A 12,604-nucleotide genomic window follows, 5' to 3' on the forward strand; every position below is an offset into this window, starting at 1 on the left:
TTTGGTCCTGTGCAGGTGCTCCTGGTATCTCCCTCCTGTCAAGTGACCCCACAGCAAGCAGGTTGCCGTGGGGGCATGCTCCCGAGCCACTGCCCTGTGTCCATTCACACACACAGCCAGGGCTTAGCCCCATCACTCTCTCCCCTCACTGGCTGACCGTAGTGGAAGCCAAATGGCTCCTGCTGCTGTCTCAGCCAATGAGAGAGAGGCTCCTATGCACATTGCTACATCAAGATGGAGCTCAGGTAAGTATTGGGGGGGCTGGTGCACAGAGGTTTTTTGCCTTCATGCATAACAGTATAAAACTTTCAGCCTTTAGAACCACTTTAATGGTTCCATCCTCCAACCTTCATGTCACTGTGTCTGTAGCCATACAGGACAGAGGAAGGAACTAGAGGGCTGCATTGGATTTGGGCTCCCGCGGGACCCAACGCAATTCTCGTGGGATTGGGCAGTCACAAAATTTTGCGGGGTACCCGCGGGTAATGGTGCGATTTGGTGTACTGTATTTTCCGGCATACAAGATGAATTTTTTAAATAAAACAGATACCCTTGGCATCTCATACGCCAGGTACTGTAGCTTCAGCTAGTTACAGAACATTCTTATTAAATATTTTAGCATGCTGGATGTGTATACAGTACCTTCCGCAACTTACAGAACATCCCTGTGCTGTAATACTCAATGTACCGTGCTGAGCCAATCACAGCAAGCGGTGTATTCTATTAATGCATACAAAGCCTGCTCAGATTGGCTGAGGCGGGGCTTGTACAACCTTTGCCAATCTGAGCAGGCTTTGTAGGCATTAATAGAATACACCGCTTGCCGTGATTGGCTCAGCACGGTACATAGAGTATTACAGCACAGGGATGTTCTGTAAGTAGCTGAAGCTTACTGTATACACATCCAGCAGGCTAAAATATTAATAGAGAAGTTCTGTATATAGCAGAAGATACAGTACATATTAGAGCACATCCAGTGGGCTAAAATATTTAATAGGCATATGCAGGAGTTGCGATAAATGTACAAACATTGCGGGAGTGGAACGCAGACATGGCGGGTGCGGGCGGGAGTGGAACGCAGGCATTTAGCGGGAGTGGAATGCAGACATTTAGCGGGTGCAGGTTTAATAAAACAGTCCCGCGCAGGGCTCTAGAAGGAACCACAAAGTGCTCCGGGGGTGGCCAGTATGTACCCTCCCGACATGTCTGCTTTGGAGTAATTCTTGTAAATTGAAGGGTTTGAGTTTTGAAAGAAGAGCTGTTTAAGGCGCACTTCACTTCTAAGATGGGACAGACAATGGAAATCAGTTTTCAATGGAGTCCAATCACATCAGAGCGATTCGGCATGGAGAAATTTTGGAAAAGGTTCCTGCACTACTTATGGTGCTATTCCAGTGCAATTTTGGCCCCATGAAGTTTACAAACCTTGTCAAATTATCACTACCAAATCGCACTGAAGCGGTGAGAACGAAGTCTAAATGCCATAAGAAATGAGCTCATCATAGAGCTGATATTAACCATTTCCGGGCAGCCCGCCGCAGTTTTACGTCGCTACTTTGACGTAAGCTGCCATGACCCCAGTATTGTTTTTACTGGGCGGACAAGTCCTCTTTCACATAATAGTGGTGATTCGCCACTGGAACATTTTTTGGGGCGATGGGAGGAGTGACCCACGCCACTTCCCAGTCACTTTCCCTGCTTACCAGAGCCTTTGGTAGCAGGAAACTGATCCAGTCCTTTACCCTCCTAGGCAGGAAGTTTGGTGAGGGCAAGCTAGCCCCAACTTCACTCTATAGCCTTGGAGGACCAGAGTGATGTCATACATCACAATTTCTCCCAATGGCCCTATTTTTTTTTTTTTCCACAATGAAAAAAAAAAATAAATAAAATAATATAATATGAGTAATTTGCTTTTCAGTGTAGATGGGAAATCTTTTTGACCCCAGATCTCACATTAAAGAGGTCCTGTCCTGCTTATTTCTATTGCAAGGGATGTTTACATTCTTTGTAATGGGAATAAAAGTGATCAAAAAATAATTTTTAAAAAAAGGAACAGTGTAAAAATAAAAAGTAAAAAAGAAGAAAAAAAAAAAAGTTTTAAAGGGCCCCGTCCCTCTGAGCTCACACACAGAAGCATACACAAGTCACACCCACATATGTAACCGGTGCTCAAACCACACATGTGAGGTATCGCTGCAATCGTTAGAGCGAGCAAAATAATTCTAGCCCTAGACCTCCTCTAAAAATTTCTACAGGTTACCAGTTAAGAGTTACAAAGTGTCGCCTATGGAGATTTAAGTACCAATGTTTGTCGTTATTCCAAGAGCGTGAGCAATTTTGAAGCCTGACATGTTGTATCTATTTACTCGGTGTAACATCTTTCACATTATAGAAAAAAACTGTTTTCTTATTGAATTCAAAAAAGTTAAAAAAAAGAAAAAAAAAAAAAGAAATTACAATTGTAAGACCAGTGTGCAAATACGGTGTGACAAAGTATTGCAACAATCTCCATTTTATTTTCTAGGGTCTCGGCTTTAAAAAAAAAAAGTGTGTGTATATATTATTATTAATATATAATGTTTGGGGGTCCTAACAAAAAAAATACAGATTTTAACTTGTAAACAAGTGTCAGAAATAGGCCCGGTCCTTGAGTGGTTAAAGGAGGTCTCTCCTGATGGACTGACCATCGTATAGTGAACCCCATTGCACCCCCAGAAATAAGACGCGGAGCCAGGACTTGTGAAACACGATCTCATCATAGTTTAATGGTGTCCATTGGTGAGGGTGTTGACTCAGGCACTGTAAGACTTGAGCAGCGTTTGTGGGTCTGGAGAAGAGAGTTTATGGTCCCCAAAACATACTGAGCAATTTGCCCCCACTCCCCTCCCCCCACAGCGCAAGATGGCTGCTCCGCAAGCAAACAGCATCACTGCGGCCTGAACGCTTCCAGGATAAATCCTAAATATCCTTATCATGTAGAGCCCAATCAAGAGATGTGCTAATTAATGTCTAAAAATTAAGAGACGCCGTGACACAAACAGTCTTTATGTAGAAACAAACTTTAATAAATATTCCAGCGCCCAGATTGGCATAACTGGGAAGAACAGAGAGCGACACGACCCTCCCCTCCCCCCAATCCCTGTATATTGCTAGCTTAATACTCAGGTCTGCTAGAATCAAAATCCAATTTTCCTAGACACTGGGAGGATTTGGATTTCCGTATTGCCATGTAAAAAGGTTAAAAAGACGACTTGTAACTTAAAGGCCAACTTCACCTTTTACATAAAATGACCCATGCAGACAAGGGGGGGGGGGGCAGCAGGTTTAAAATACATTGTGGCCCCCTAAACCTTATTCTTTAAGAACTAAAGTGATCCCTTTAGATGTCCTTGAAGAGGGAGCCTTGGTGGCCATTTTGTCGTAGCCCAGGGTGAGAAAGAGGGGTCACAGTAAGAATCCTTGTGGGGATGTGAGCTCAGGGAACAGGGGAGAATGTACTGCACAGCTTTGAACTGCAATCACTCCGGTGTTGACGGGCGCGAGCACCCAATGACGGACATGTCCACAATGTAAACATTGGGAGTATTTCCGCCAGGCTTCATGGGTGACATAAAGGGCCTCTATGTATGGAATTTGCATTAAAGATTTTTATATAAAATGGCACAGTACATTTTTTTTTTTTTTATTCTTTATGGCTTTGCATATTAAACACATTTTAACTGCTGGTGCCCCCTGTCTGCATGGGCCAGTTTCTCTGAAAAGGTGGACTTATCCTTTAAGGATTACATCTACTTCTGCATCATAAGTATTGCTTTTTTTTATAGGTTGTGGCACAGCACACTGAAAGCCGCCAGCTCCCCCCCCCCCCCCCCAAACTGCACTCCTCCCCTTGGAATGCATTCAAGCCAATCAGATGTCAGCATACACCATTACCCCCCAAAATGTCAGAGAATCACTTCTGCTTACTCAGCATTTCCAAAAATTTGGCCACCATCACCGCCTCCTCAGTATCCGAGCACCCCCTGTAATCCCTGAGGGTCACCGCTGTGGCCTTGCTACACTGCCAGATCATTACGCCCACTGACACTTCAGGCCCAGTAATTACACCGCCCCCCCCCCCCCCTTTACTAAGAGCTAACTGGCAACTCTGCACTAAGACACTTCACTCTCCAAAATGACCACCAAAGACGAAAGACCAGGTCACTTTCGATCTGCAGTTTCAGTCGCCATGTTTCCTCCAGTGTCTGCGAGTGACCAAATCCTACAAAGCAAATCCTCTATCCCAAAAGGGGCAGTCAGGCACTAAAGGGAGCACAGCGACTAACACCTCATCCTGGACCAGTAATCAAACTCTGCTCTAAATGCTCCCTTGCTGATGCCCCCTACTGGTTGAGAAGCTTCAAGGCCACCACAGTTGGCATGCTTGGCTTTCCTAACCATTGAAAGGTCTCAGAACCCGCGATGCCTGCTCTACAACTTCACACACTTTCATGATATCCATGAGAAGCTAGAGGAGTAGGCCTGGCTTGCTGGGAGTGGGGGCAAAAAGGTTTTGTAGAGGGAGATCTAGCAGGAGGAATAGCAAGATTCAAAGTCAAACCAGCCAAGCAAGCTGCATTGCTCGGTTCTGAAGTTTGTGAGAAGTGCTACCGCCTTTGCCAAGTCAACAGCTTTGCAATAAAGGTTGCAGGAGCTCCCAGCAGACATTGGGGTCGTGATCTGGAAAATACATGAGCGGGCTTGTCTAAAAGCCGCCATCTTACTGGCTGGTGGAATGAAGAAAGAAATCAGCTCCTCTCCAATTACATCAGCCTTCACAAAGCTTTATTATTCCAGGGCTAGATCACACTGGCTCATGATGGAAATCCTGGGACAAAACCACAAAGGGTTAAGTAGTGTAAAACAGGTAAAAAGGAATTCAGGGAGCGAGGGTGGGGGTGGGGGGGGGGGGGGGTTTCTGTTTAAGAGTCCGACTTCCATATTATCTTTTGGCTCGGACAAAATACAAGGCGTTGGTTTTGGGGTAATATTTGACGTTCTGTTTTTTGTCCATGAGACCTCCAAAAATGATGAGCTCCCCTCGGCCCTGAACCACCGTGTGTAAACTGGTTTCGGGAGGGCCCACCACAGAACTGCTGTTGAAGACCTTCCATTTTACCCGGCCTCGTTCCCGGGTGTCTTGAATGTCCAGTGCGTACATCTGCATAGGTTTGCAGTTCATGCTTTGATATAAAGGTTTTCCCACGTTAAGGGACTGGGGCGGGTGATGTCCTAGACGGCGGGCGATAGGCGGGAGGGAGTGGCCGTCGCCCTGGCCTGAGACCGGACGGGCAGATACTGCTTCGGCTCCACTGCTGGGTGAACCTGGTGAAGGGAGGGTTGGAGGGCTGACGGGGTTGGCTCCCCCACTGGGTGATGAAGATGAGGGGGAGGAAGATGAAGCAAGGGCCCGAACAGCTTCAAGGCCCCGGCGAAGTGCTCCTGGTGAGACGGCGGCAGATAAGGTGGAAGTGATGTGAGGGGGAGTGTGTACTCCATTGATCTGCTCCGGGGGGTTTCTACCCACAGTATCTCCCACTTCTAAGTCCCCCCGCTTCCATGTGCATTCCACTGCCCCAAGACACAGCTCCTTCTGCTCTGGTAGAGATCCCCTTCTGGCAGGCAGTGGATGAGAAGCTTTGTGATCACCGCCCTCAGCGGCCGGCGGTGAGATGACCTGCAGGGGGTGGTCCAGAGATGCTGCTGGGGAGACGCTCCCCCCATTAAGAACAGGAGACAAGCTACCTTCCCGCGATCCACTGGCAGCCTGCCTCTGTGCCCGGGGCCTTAGGGTTCCCCAGCGGCCATTCACACAGGGGGCCTCATCTGGTGCTCTAACGGGTGAATGTGAGCGGTATTCACGAGGCTCTGGAGCTAGGCCAGGTGGTGTGGCGCTGATCGGAGACGGGCGAGAGTTCAAACTTGGACTGAGAGGAGCACGGCCGCTGGGTGCTTGGCTGAAGACCACCACACATTGACCAACCTGCAAGAGAAAAGGGAGCTTGGTTACCAAAGGGGCTTAAAATGAAGGCGTAAAACATTACAGCAAAAACCACCAGACAGAACCCATCGCTCAGCAACCGATACATTTCCTACAATCTTCTCATAGCACAGCCAGGAGTTTAAAAAGGGGAAAAAATTATTGTGCAACACTGCAGGCAAATTATCTCATACATTTTCTATTCATAAGATCAATCAGATTAACTGCGTCCTGCCAATTAACTTACCTGGTAAGTCATGTGACTTCAAGTGGTTGTACAGGGAGGATATGTAGCAGCAGGCATCAGCCCGGGACCGTTAAGAGACGATGGCCGGCTCTCTTGTAATAGCAACTGGAGCGGCTAACTAACCACTTGGTTGTGCTTACAAGCAGTGGCCGTCCCTTTCAACGCTCTCTCGAGCTCTCCCATCCCACTGGGAGACACAACCTCTCCTCCGCTGCCTGGCCGGGGACCCGTACAAAGCCAGAATCGGTTTCGATCGGTCTCCTCTATGGTAACCCAGAAAAGATGACTTCACTTCCGGTTTACCTGGCTGTCATCAGCAGCATTATTTTAAAATCGAAAGTATTCAAAATGCTGATCTTGGTGTTTTGAATACATTCAAGTGCAAAGGAGGGATTTATAGACCCCCGATCCCTCCATAAAGAGTGCCTTTCACATCCCTATTACTGTCACAAGGGATGTTTACATTTAAAGCAACAGAGTAAAAAATCAAAACGAAAAAATGTGTAAAATGCCCCCGCCCCCACCCAGCGTGCAAAGGCAAATGTGTGCGTCAGTCCTACGCGACATGCAAACAGTGATTGTGCCACACGTGAGGCATCGCCAAAAACGTCCGATCATAGGCAGCAATTTTAGCGCCAGTCCTCCTCTGTACATCTAAAAGTGGGAACCTGTAAATGCTTTTAAAGCGTCGCCTATGGATAACACTTACAAAATTCGCTGCCGCTGTGCGGGCGTGCACAATTTTAAAGTGTGACATGTCTGTTATCCTTTTCCTTGGCGTGACCGCATCTTTTACATTTTACAAAAAAATTGGGTAATGCATTCTGGGGTTTTTTTTTTTTTTTTGTTAAAACCTTCATGCTTAAGCCCTTTTTCTGACACTTGCTGCTTAAAAAGTTAAAATCAGTCTTTTTTTGCTAGAAAATTACTTAGAACCCCCCAAACATTTTTAAGCAGAGACCCTATAAAATAAAATAGCAATTGTTGTAGGTCACACTGTATTTGCGCAGCAGTTTTTTTTTTTTTTTTAAAGCAATTTTCGAAGTATACACTTTTATGAGAAAAAAAAAAAAAAAAAAAAAAAAAAACAGTAAAGTTAGCTGAATTTTTATTTTATAATGGGAGAGATGTTACACCAAGTAAAGATACCCAACATGTCATGCTTTAAAATTGTGCTGCACAAATACCATGACATAAAAAAATTGGAACTGCCATTTTATTTGCTAGGGTCTCAGAAAAAAAAAAAAAAAAAAAAAAAAAGTATGTATGTATGTATGTATGTATGTATGTATGTATGTATGTATATATATATATATATATATATATATATATATATATATATATATATATATATCTCCAGACGAAGCGCCTGAAGTTATGTTGATCAGCAACTAGGTCTCCTCTGAAGAGCACATTCCCTAAACAGATAGGTTCTCCGGGAACACTTCCCCAGCCAAGACCTCAAATTGTTTGGGGAGGGAGGATTTTCTGTCATCTATTTGGATATCCAACATTCCAAAGTCAACCTGGTCTTGGGGGTCAGATACATGGATAGATCCAAGGACCCCTAACATTTGTCCCAATACCGACATGATAGTGAGCTGCAGAGCTCTGGAGTGAAGCTTGGGGATTACATCAAAGTTTCCAGGAGTAATGGGGACAAAGCTCAGTAACAAGGTCCTCAGGGTGACACAGGTGAGCACAACTGTAACCTATAGACACAGCACACAAGGGAGGCTTGTTGGAGATGGGAGGGGGGGGGGAGGGGTTATACCTGGGCAGGGATTCCGGACATTTCTGGCCAATGTACTGGCAAAGTATTGTACCTAAACTTTCATTTTGAAGATACATTTCATAGAACTTGGCCGTTACATGAACAAACTTTCCATACAAGAGACTTGATTTACTTTTGTTTAGAGTATAACAACGCCCCCCCCCCCCAAAAAAAAACAAGAAATGCCACTCCATGATTAACGACTATGGTATACTGTGCTGGAACGTATGCCACAGGTTTGTACAATACATGGACCATCTCTATGACTCACCCTACAGGCCGGATGACACCACAGCTCTGGTGCTCCATGCTCCTCATTCTCCACCTTCAGCTGCTGCCAGGTCCAAGGGGTTGTGTCCATATGGAGAAGCCAGGCATCCTTAAAGAGCTGCAGCAGGACAGAATATATAAAAGATTTACACAACTATCCACAAACTACAACAATTATCTGCCAAGATCTGGGTGAAAGGTCACCCGTTCAATTCAAAATTTTAGAACATGTTTTATTGGCCTAACCAGAACAAATAATGCCCAATACATTTAACCCCCAAAGCTAAACGAACCAGTGCCCTAGCAAAAATATAACTAAACCCCCAACAATATATATATACATACACATATACATACATACATACACACACACACACACACACACACACACACACACACACACACACACACACACACACATCTTTCCCTAACAAGCTGTAAACTGTCCCTAGCGAATGTCTTCAAGAACAATCTTTTTGGTAGCAGATCCCCAGCACCACGCCCATCTAACACCTCACCCACGCAGCACCTATAGGAGCGTGCACCTCCCTGATGAGGTACCATAAGGCCTTACACTACCTGTGGACTCCAAGCAGTGACTGGTGATGCACTGACGTCAGGTTGGAGTCCTCCAGGAGCATGCATCCTAGGGTGACAAGGCTGCTCCTGCATGGGGAGCACTGTCCCCACAAGACCAGACAAAAAAAAAAAAAAAGTTTGCTTTAAAAACTTGTATTTTAGATTTACTTACACTTTAACCCCTATTCTACTGAATACTCCCCTCGTGTGATGTTAGGAGCCCCTACACAGATAGCATGCAGTGCTGAGATCCTGGCTGCAAAAGTGACTGTCCTTACTCTGGGTGGTACATAGCGTGGCTGGGCAGCTGAAACAAGATGGAACTCCCAGAAGACAACACTTCTAGCTCACCCATTCTGCTCTAACTTTCCACTCCAGCCTGTATACCCTCTGTAGTATAATGGTCACTCTGATAACTGCTATGGGCACTACAGGAAGTCTGATGGTTTAACAGTGGATAACAGGTTCTCTTGTATGGACTTCCATGGCTATTTTGGTGTAAGCAACATCCAGATGCTGATATTCTCCCTGTACCCAGCAAAGGATGAGAGCCACACCAAGCATACAGATGGCTGTACAAAGAAGGAAGCAATACGGAGTAAAAAAAAACATTTTGGGATAAAACTCGGGAATCCCATATCAGGAATGTGGAAAATTCAAACACACACACATACACATTTTTCTGAGCTTAAAGAGGTTGTAAACCCCCGTGAAGGAAAAAAAAAAAAAAAACTGCAACACAAAAAGGTATAATGAGCTAGTATGCATCACATACTAGCTCATTATGAAATACTTCCCTTAGAACAAAGCCCTGCAGCAGCACCCGCACGCCGCCATCTTCCCCGGCGTTTTTTCTGGTTTCATGGGCTCTGGCGCTGTGATTGGCCAGAGCCGTGATGGCGTCACTCCCGCCGGTCTCGGAACGGGCGGCCGTTCCTTTAGAGCGCATGCGCCGATAAATCGGTGCAGTGTACAGTAAATCTCTCCAAAAACAGTGCAAGTTTAGGAGATATTTACAGTACCTATAGGTAAGCCTTGTTATAGACTTACCTAAGAGGTACAAACAAGGAGTTTACTTCCTCTTTAGAGTGGGTCTCAGATGTTGCAGGCTCTTATCTTTACATTCCCATACTGGCTTGTACAGACATGTCATGCTTTGCAGCCCTCTCCAGACCGAGGTAGTCCAAACAAAATGAACCATAAAGAAAAAGAGGGTGCACCAGCCTAGTGCATTATCTTCAGATATCTTTAATAAAAATAGGCGATATCCTCACAAACCGATGTCAGTAAAAGCTTGTCCAAATAGATGCAGCTTCAAACTCTACATACAGCATATCACACATAGGAACAGGGTCCAACAGGCTAATGTGTTTAAAGGATCAAGTCCTCTTCCTTAAACTCCTCAGGGGACTCGATCCTTGAAACGCATTAGCCTGTTGGACCTTGTTCCAATGTGTGATGTGATGTATCTAGAGTCAGAAGCTTCACCCATTCTGACAAGCTTTTACCGATGTTGGTTTGTGGCGATATCACCTACTATTGGATTTTATTCATAGAAGATATCTGAAGATAATGCAGTAGGCTGGTGCGTCCTCTGTTTTCTTTATGGTTATAAAAAAGTGTGGAATGACAGTGGCAGAGAGGTGAATCAGCACACCGTCTACTCACAGCGTTTGGTCCTCCGCAGCCGCCAAGGATAAGAATGGTCTCGTTGTCAATAACAATCTACAAGGAAGAAGAGAAACCCATTAGAGACAGATGAGGGAATGAAATGTAATTAAAGTGTGAACATGAAGCAGAGTCCCAACACAGCAGAAGGGGGTGTGGGAGGCACTGGAAGCGGATTTGCAGAAAACAAAGTTTAAGAAGCTCAGGATTTTTTTATGTGGAGTCTCATTGGGAACGGCAGATATGGGAGCGCTGTAACACTCAGCAGGGTTTATGTGGAGTCTCATCGGGAACGGCAGATATAGGAGCGCTGTAACACACAGCAAGGGTTCATGTGGAGTCTCATCGGGAACGGCAGATATGGGAGCGCTGTAACACACAGCAGGGTTTATGTGGAGTCTCATTGGGAACGGCAGATATGGGAGCGCTGTAACACACAGCAGGGTTTATGTGGAGTCTCATATGTGGGGTCATATGATGAGTGACATACCTGAGATTGTCCCCCTCGGGGAAAAGGACACGGACCAGAAATAGTTGGCTTGGACCAAGACCATTGCTCCATATCCAGTACCCAGACATCATTGCTCCTGTGAAAGACGCAGATTATTAGAGCACATTATGATACAACTAGCTGATATGAAATAGATATCACAATCTGATACACCAAGGCTGTAATGCCAAAGTATTAGAAAGCTTCTGACTCCCCGGGAATGGTGGAATGGGTGGAGGAAATGTAATACCTGCGGAGAATGCAGGAATTGACCGCAATTTTAAGCAATCACTACAAGAAACTTTTGCAGTATGGTCTCCGTGGATATCTGTGCATCCTTGGAGCTGAGGGAACTGGTTAAGATGGGCTATATTTTAAGAAAAAAAAAAAAAAAAAGTAAAGCGGATTAAGGGACATGGGGGGGGGATGTGTCCCTGAATGGGGACAGGGGTGTGTTTGTGAGTGGGTTTTTTTGGGGGGTGGGGTGGGAAAGAATTACACATTTTTTCCCTTGTATTTGTTTTTTTTGGGGGGGGGAGTGATCTAAGAATCTCAAATATATGATTATAGGCATCAAGGCGGGTATTTCTTGATATTAGTTGGTTGAATCATAGACACTCCCTTCAAGGTTGCATGTTCTCCCTGTGAGAGTCTTCTCCAGGTACTCAGGTTTCCTCCCACACTCCAAAGACAGGCTGGGAGGTTAATTGCCTCCTCTCTAAATTGCCCCCCCCCCCCCCCACACAACTGATTTCTGGTGGCGCACTCCCCATCGCCAACACAACACCCTGCCCCCACCCAAGGCGTTGAACCAGGCCACCCCACAGCCCCAGTGAAGGAAGGGGGGTGGGGCGGCACGACTGCGAGATAGAGCCATGGTCTTCTCGCGCTCGCTGGCCAGACTGGGGTGACCACTGGATCTAGATTCAACTGCCGGACTGGGCAACGGGCTGGATATTGTAGATCTCACAGCAAAAAATCCAGGAGAAAAAAAAATCCTATCTAAAAAGAAAAAAACATTGCCAGGACCAGAGATCCCAGCAAGGAACGAGGTCCTTAATCCTGACTAGGCAGAAAAATACCCTATAGCAGAGAGAGTGAGTATACCCCCTGGGACTACCCATAGGCCTAGCCAGACTTTCAGCCTAGTGTCCTACTCCTGTAAGGGGCACTATAACCCAATGGTTAAGAAGATCAGGAGCTGTGTCCGACAAACGAAAGAGAAAAGTATATTTTACAAAAATAAAAAAAGAAATCTGCTACACCAACATGGAACAGGATAGAATACGTCAGCTTCTCTGCACAGAAAAAAACAGCGATCCCGGAGTGATGAGAACCTTTACAGAAGGAAAAAAAGTTGAGTGAACTCACATCTGCCGAGACCCAAGCGAGCCCCCGAAAACAATCATCTTGTCCCCAATAACGCAGGAGGAGTGGCCAGCCATGGGTGGAGGACCATGCGTGGTGACTATGCAGTTCCACCTGTAGAAGAAAGGACAGCCAACAATCAGATTACTACTACAGTCTCATGACTTCCTCATGTCCAGCAGCTCACAC

General features: G+C 45.7%; 1 protein-coding gene across 1 annotated transcript in view; it reads right to left on the reverse strand.

Moving 5' to 3' along the window:
- Positions 1–4,807: 4,807 nt before the first annotated feature.
- FBXO42 (F-box protein 42) overlaps positions 4,808–12,604 on the reverse strand; it is a 34,116-nt gene continuing 26,319 nt past the window's right edge. The window contains exons 6-10 of the mRNA XM_082274186.1: positions 12,419–12,529; positions 11,048–11,144; positions 10,558–10,614; positions 8,312–8,428; positions 4,808–6,022 (exon numbers count right to left, since the gene is read on the reverse strand). Coding sequence (XP_082130312.1) covers positions 4,982–6,022; positions 8,312–8,428; positions 10,558–10,614; positions 11,048–11,144; positions 12,419–12,529 — 1,423 coding nt within the window. The 3' untranslated portion in view covers positions 4,808–4,981. The remainder of the gene's footprint in view (positions 6,023–8,311; positions 8,429–10,557; positions 10,615–11,047; positions 11,145–12,418; positions 12,530–12,604) is intronic.

The sequence above is a fragment of the Pelophylax lessonae genome (assembly GCF_965119305.1).
Source record: "Pelophylax lessonae genome assembly, chromosome: 12".
NCBI classification, from domain to species: Eukaryota; Metazoa; Chordata; class Amphibia; order Anura; family Ranidae; genus Pelophylax; species Pelophylax lessonae.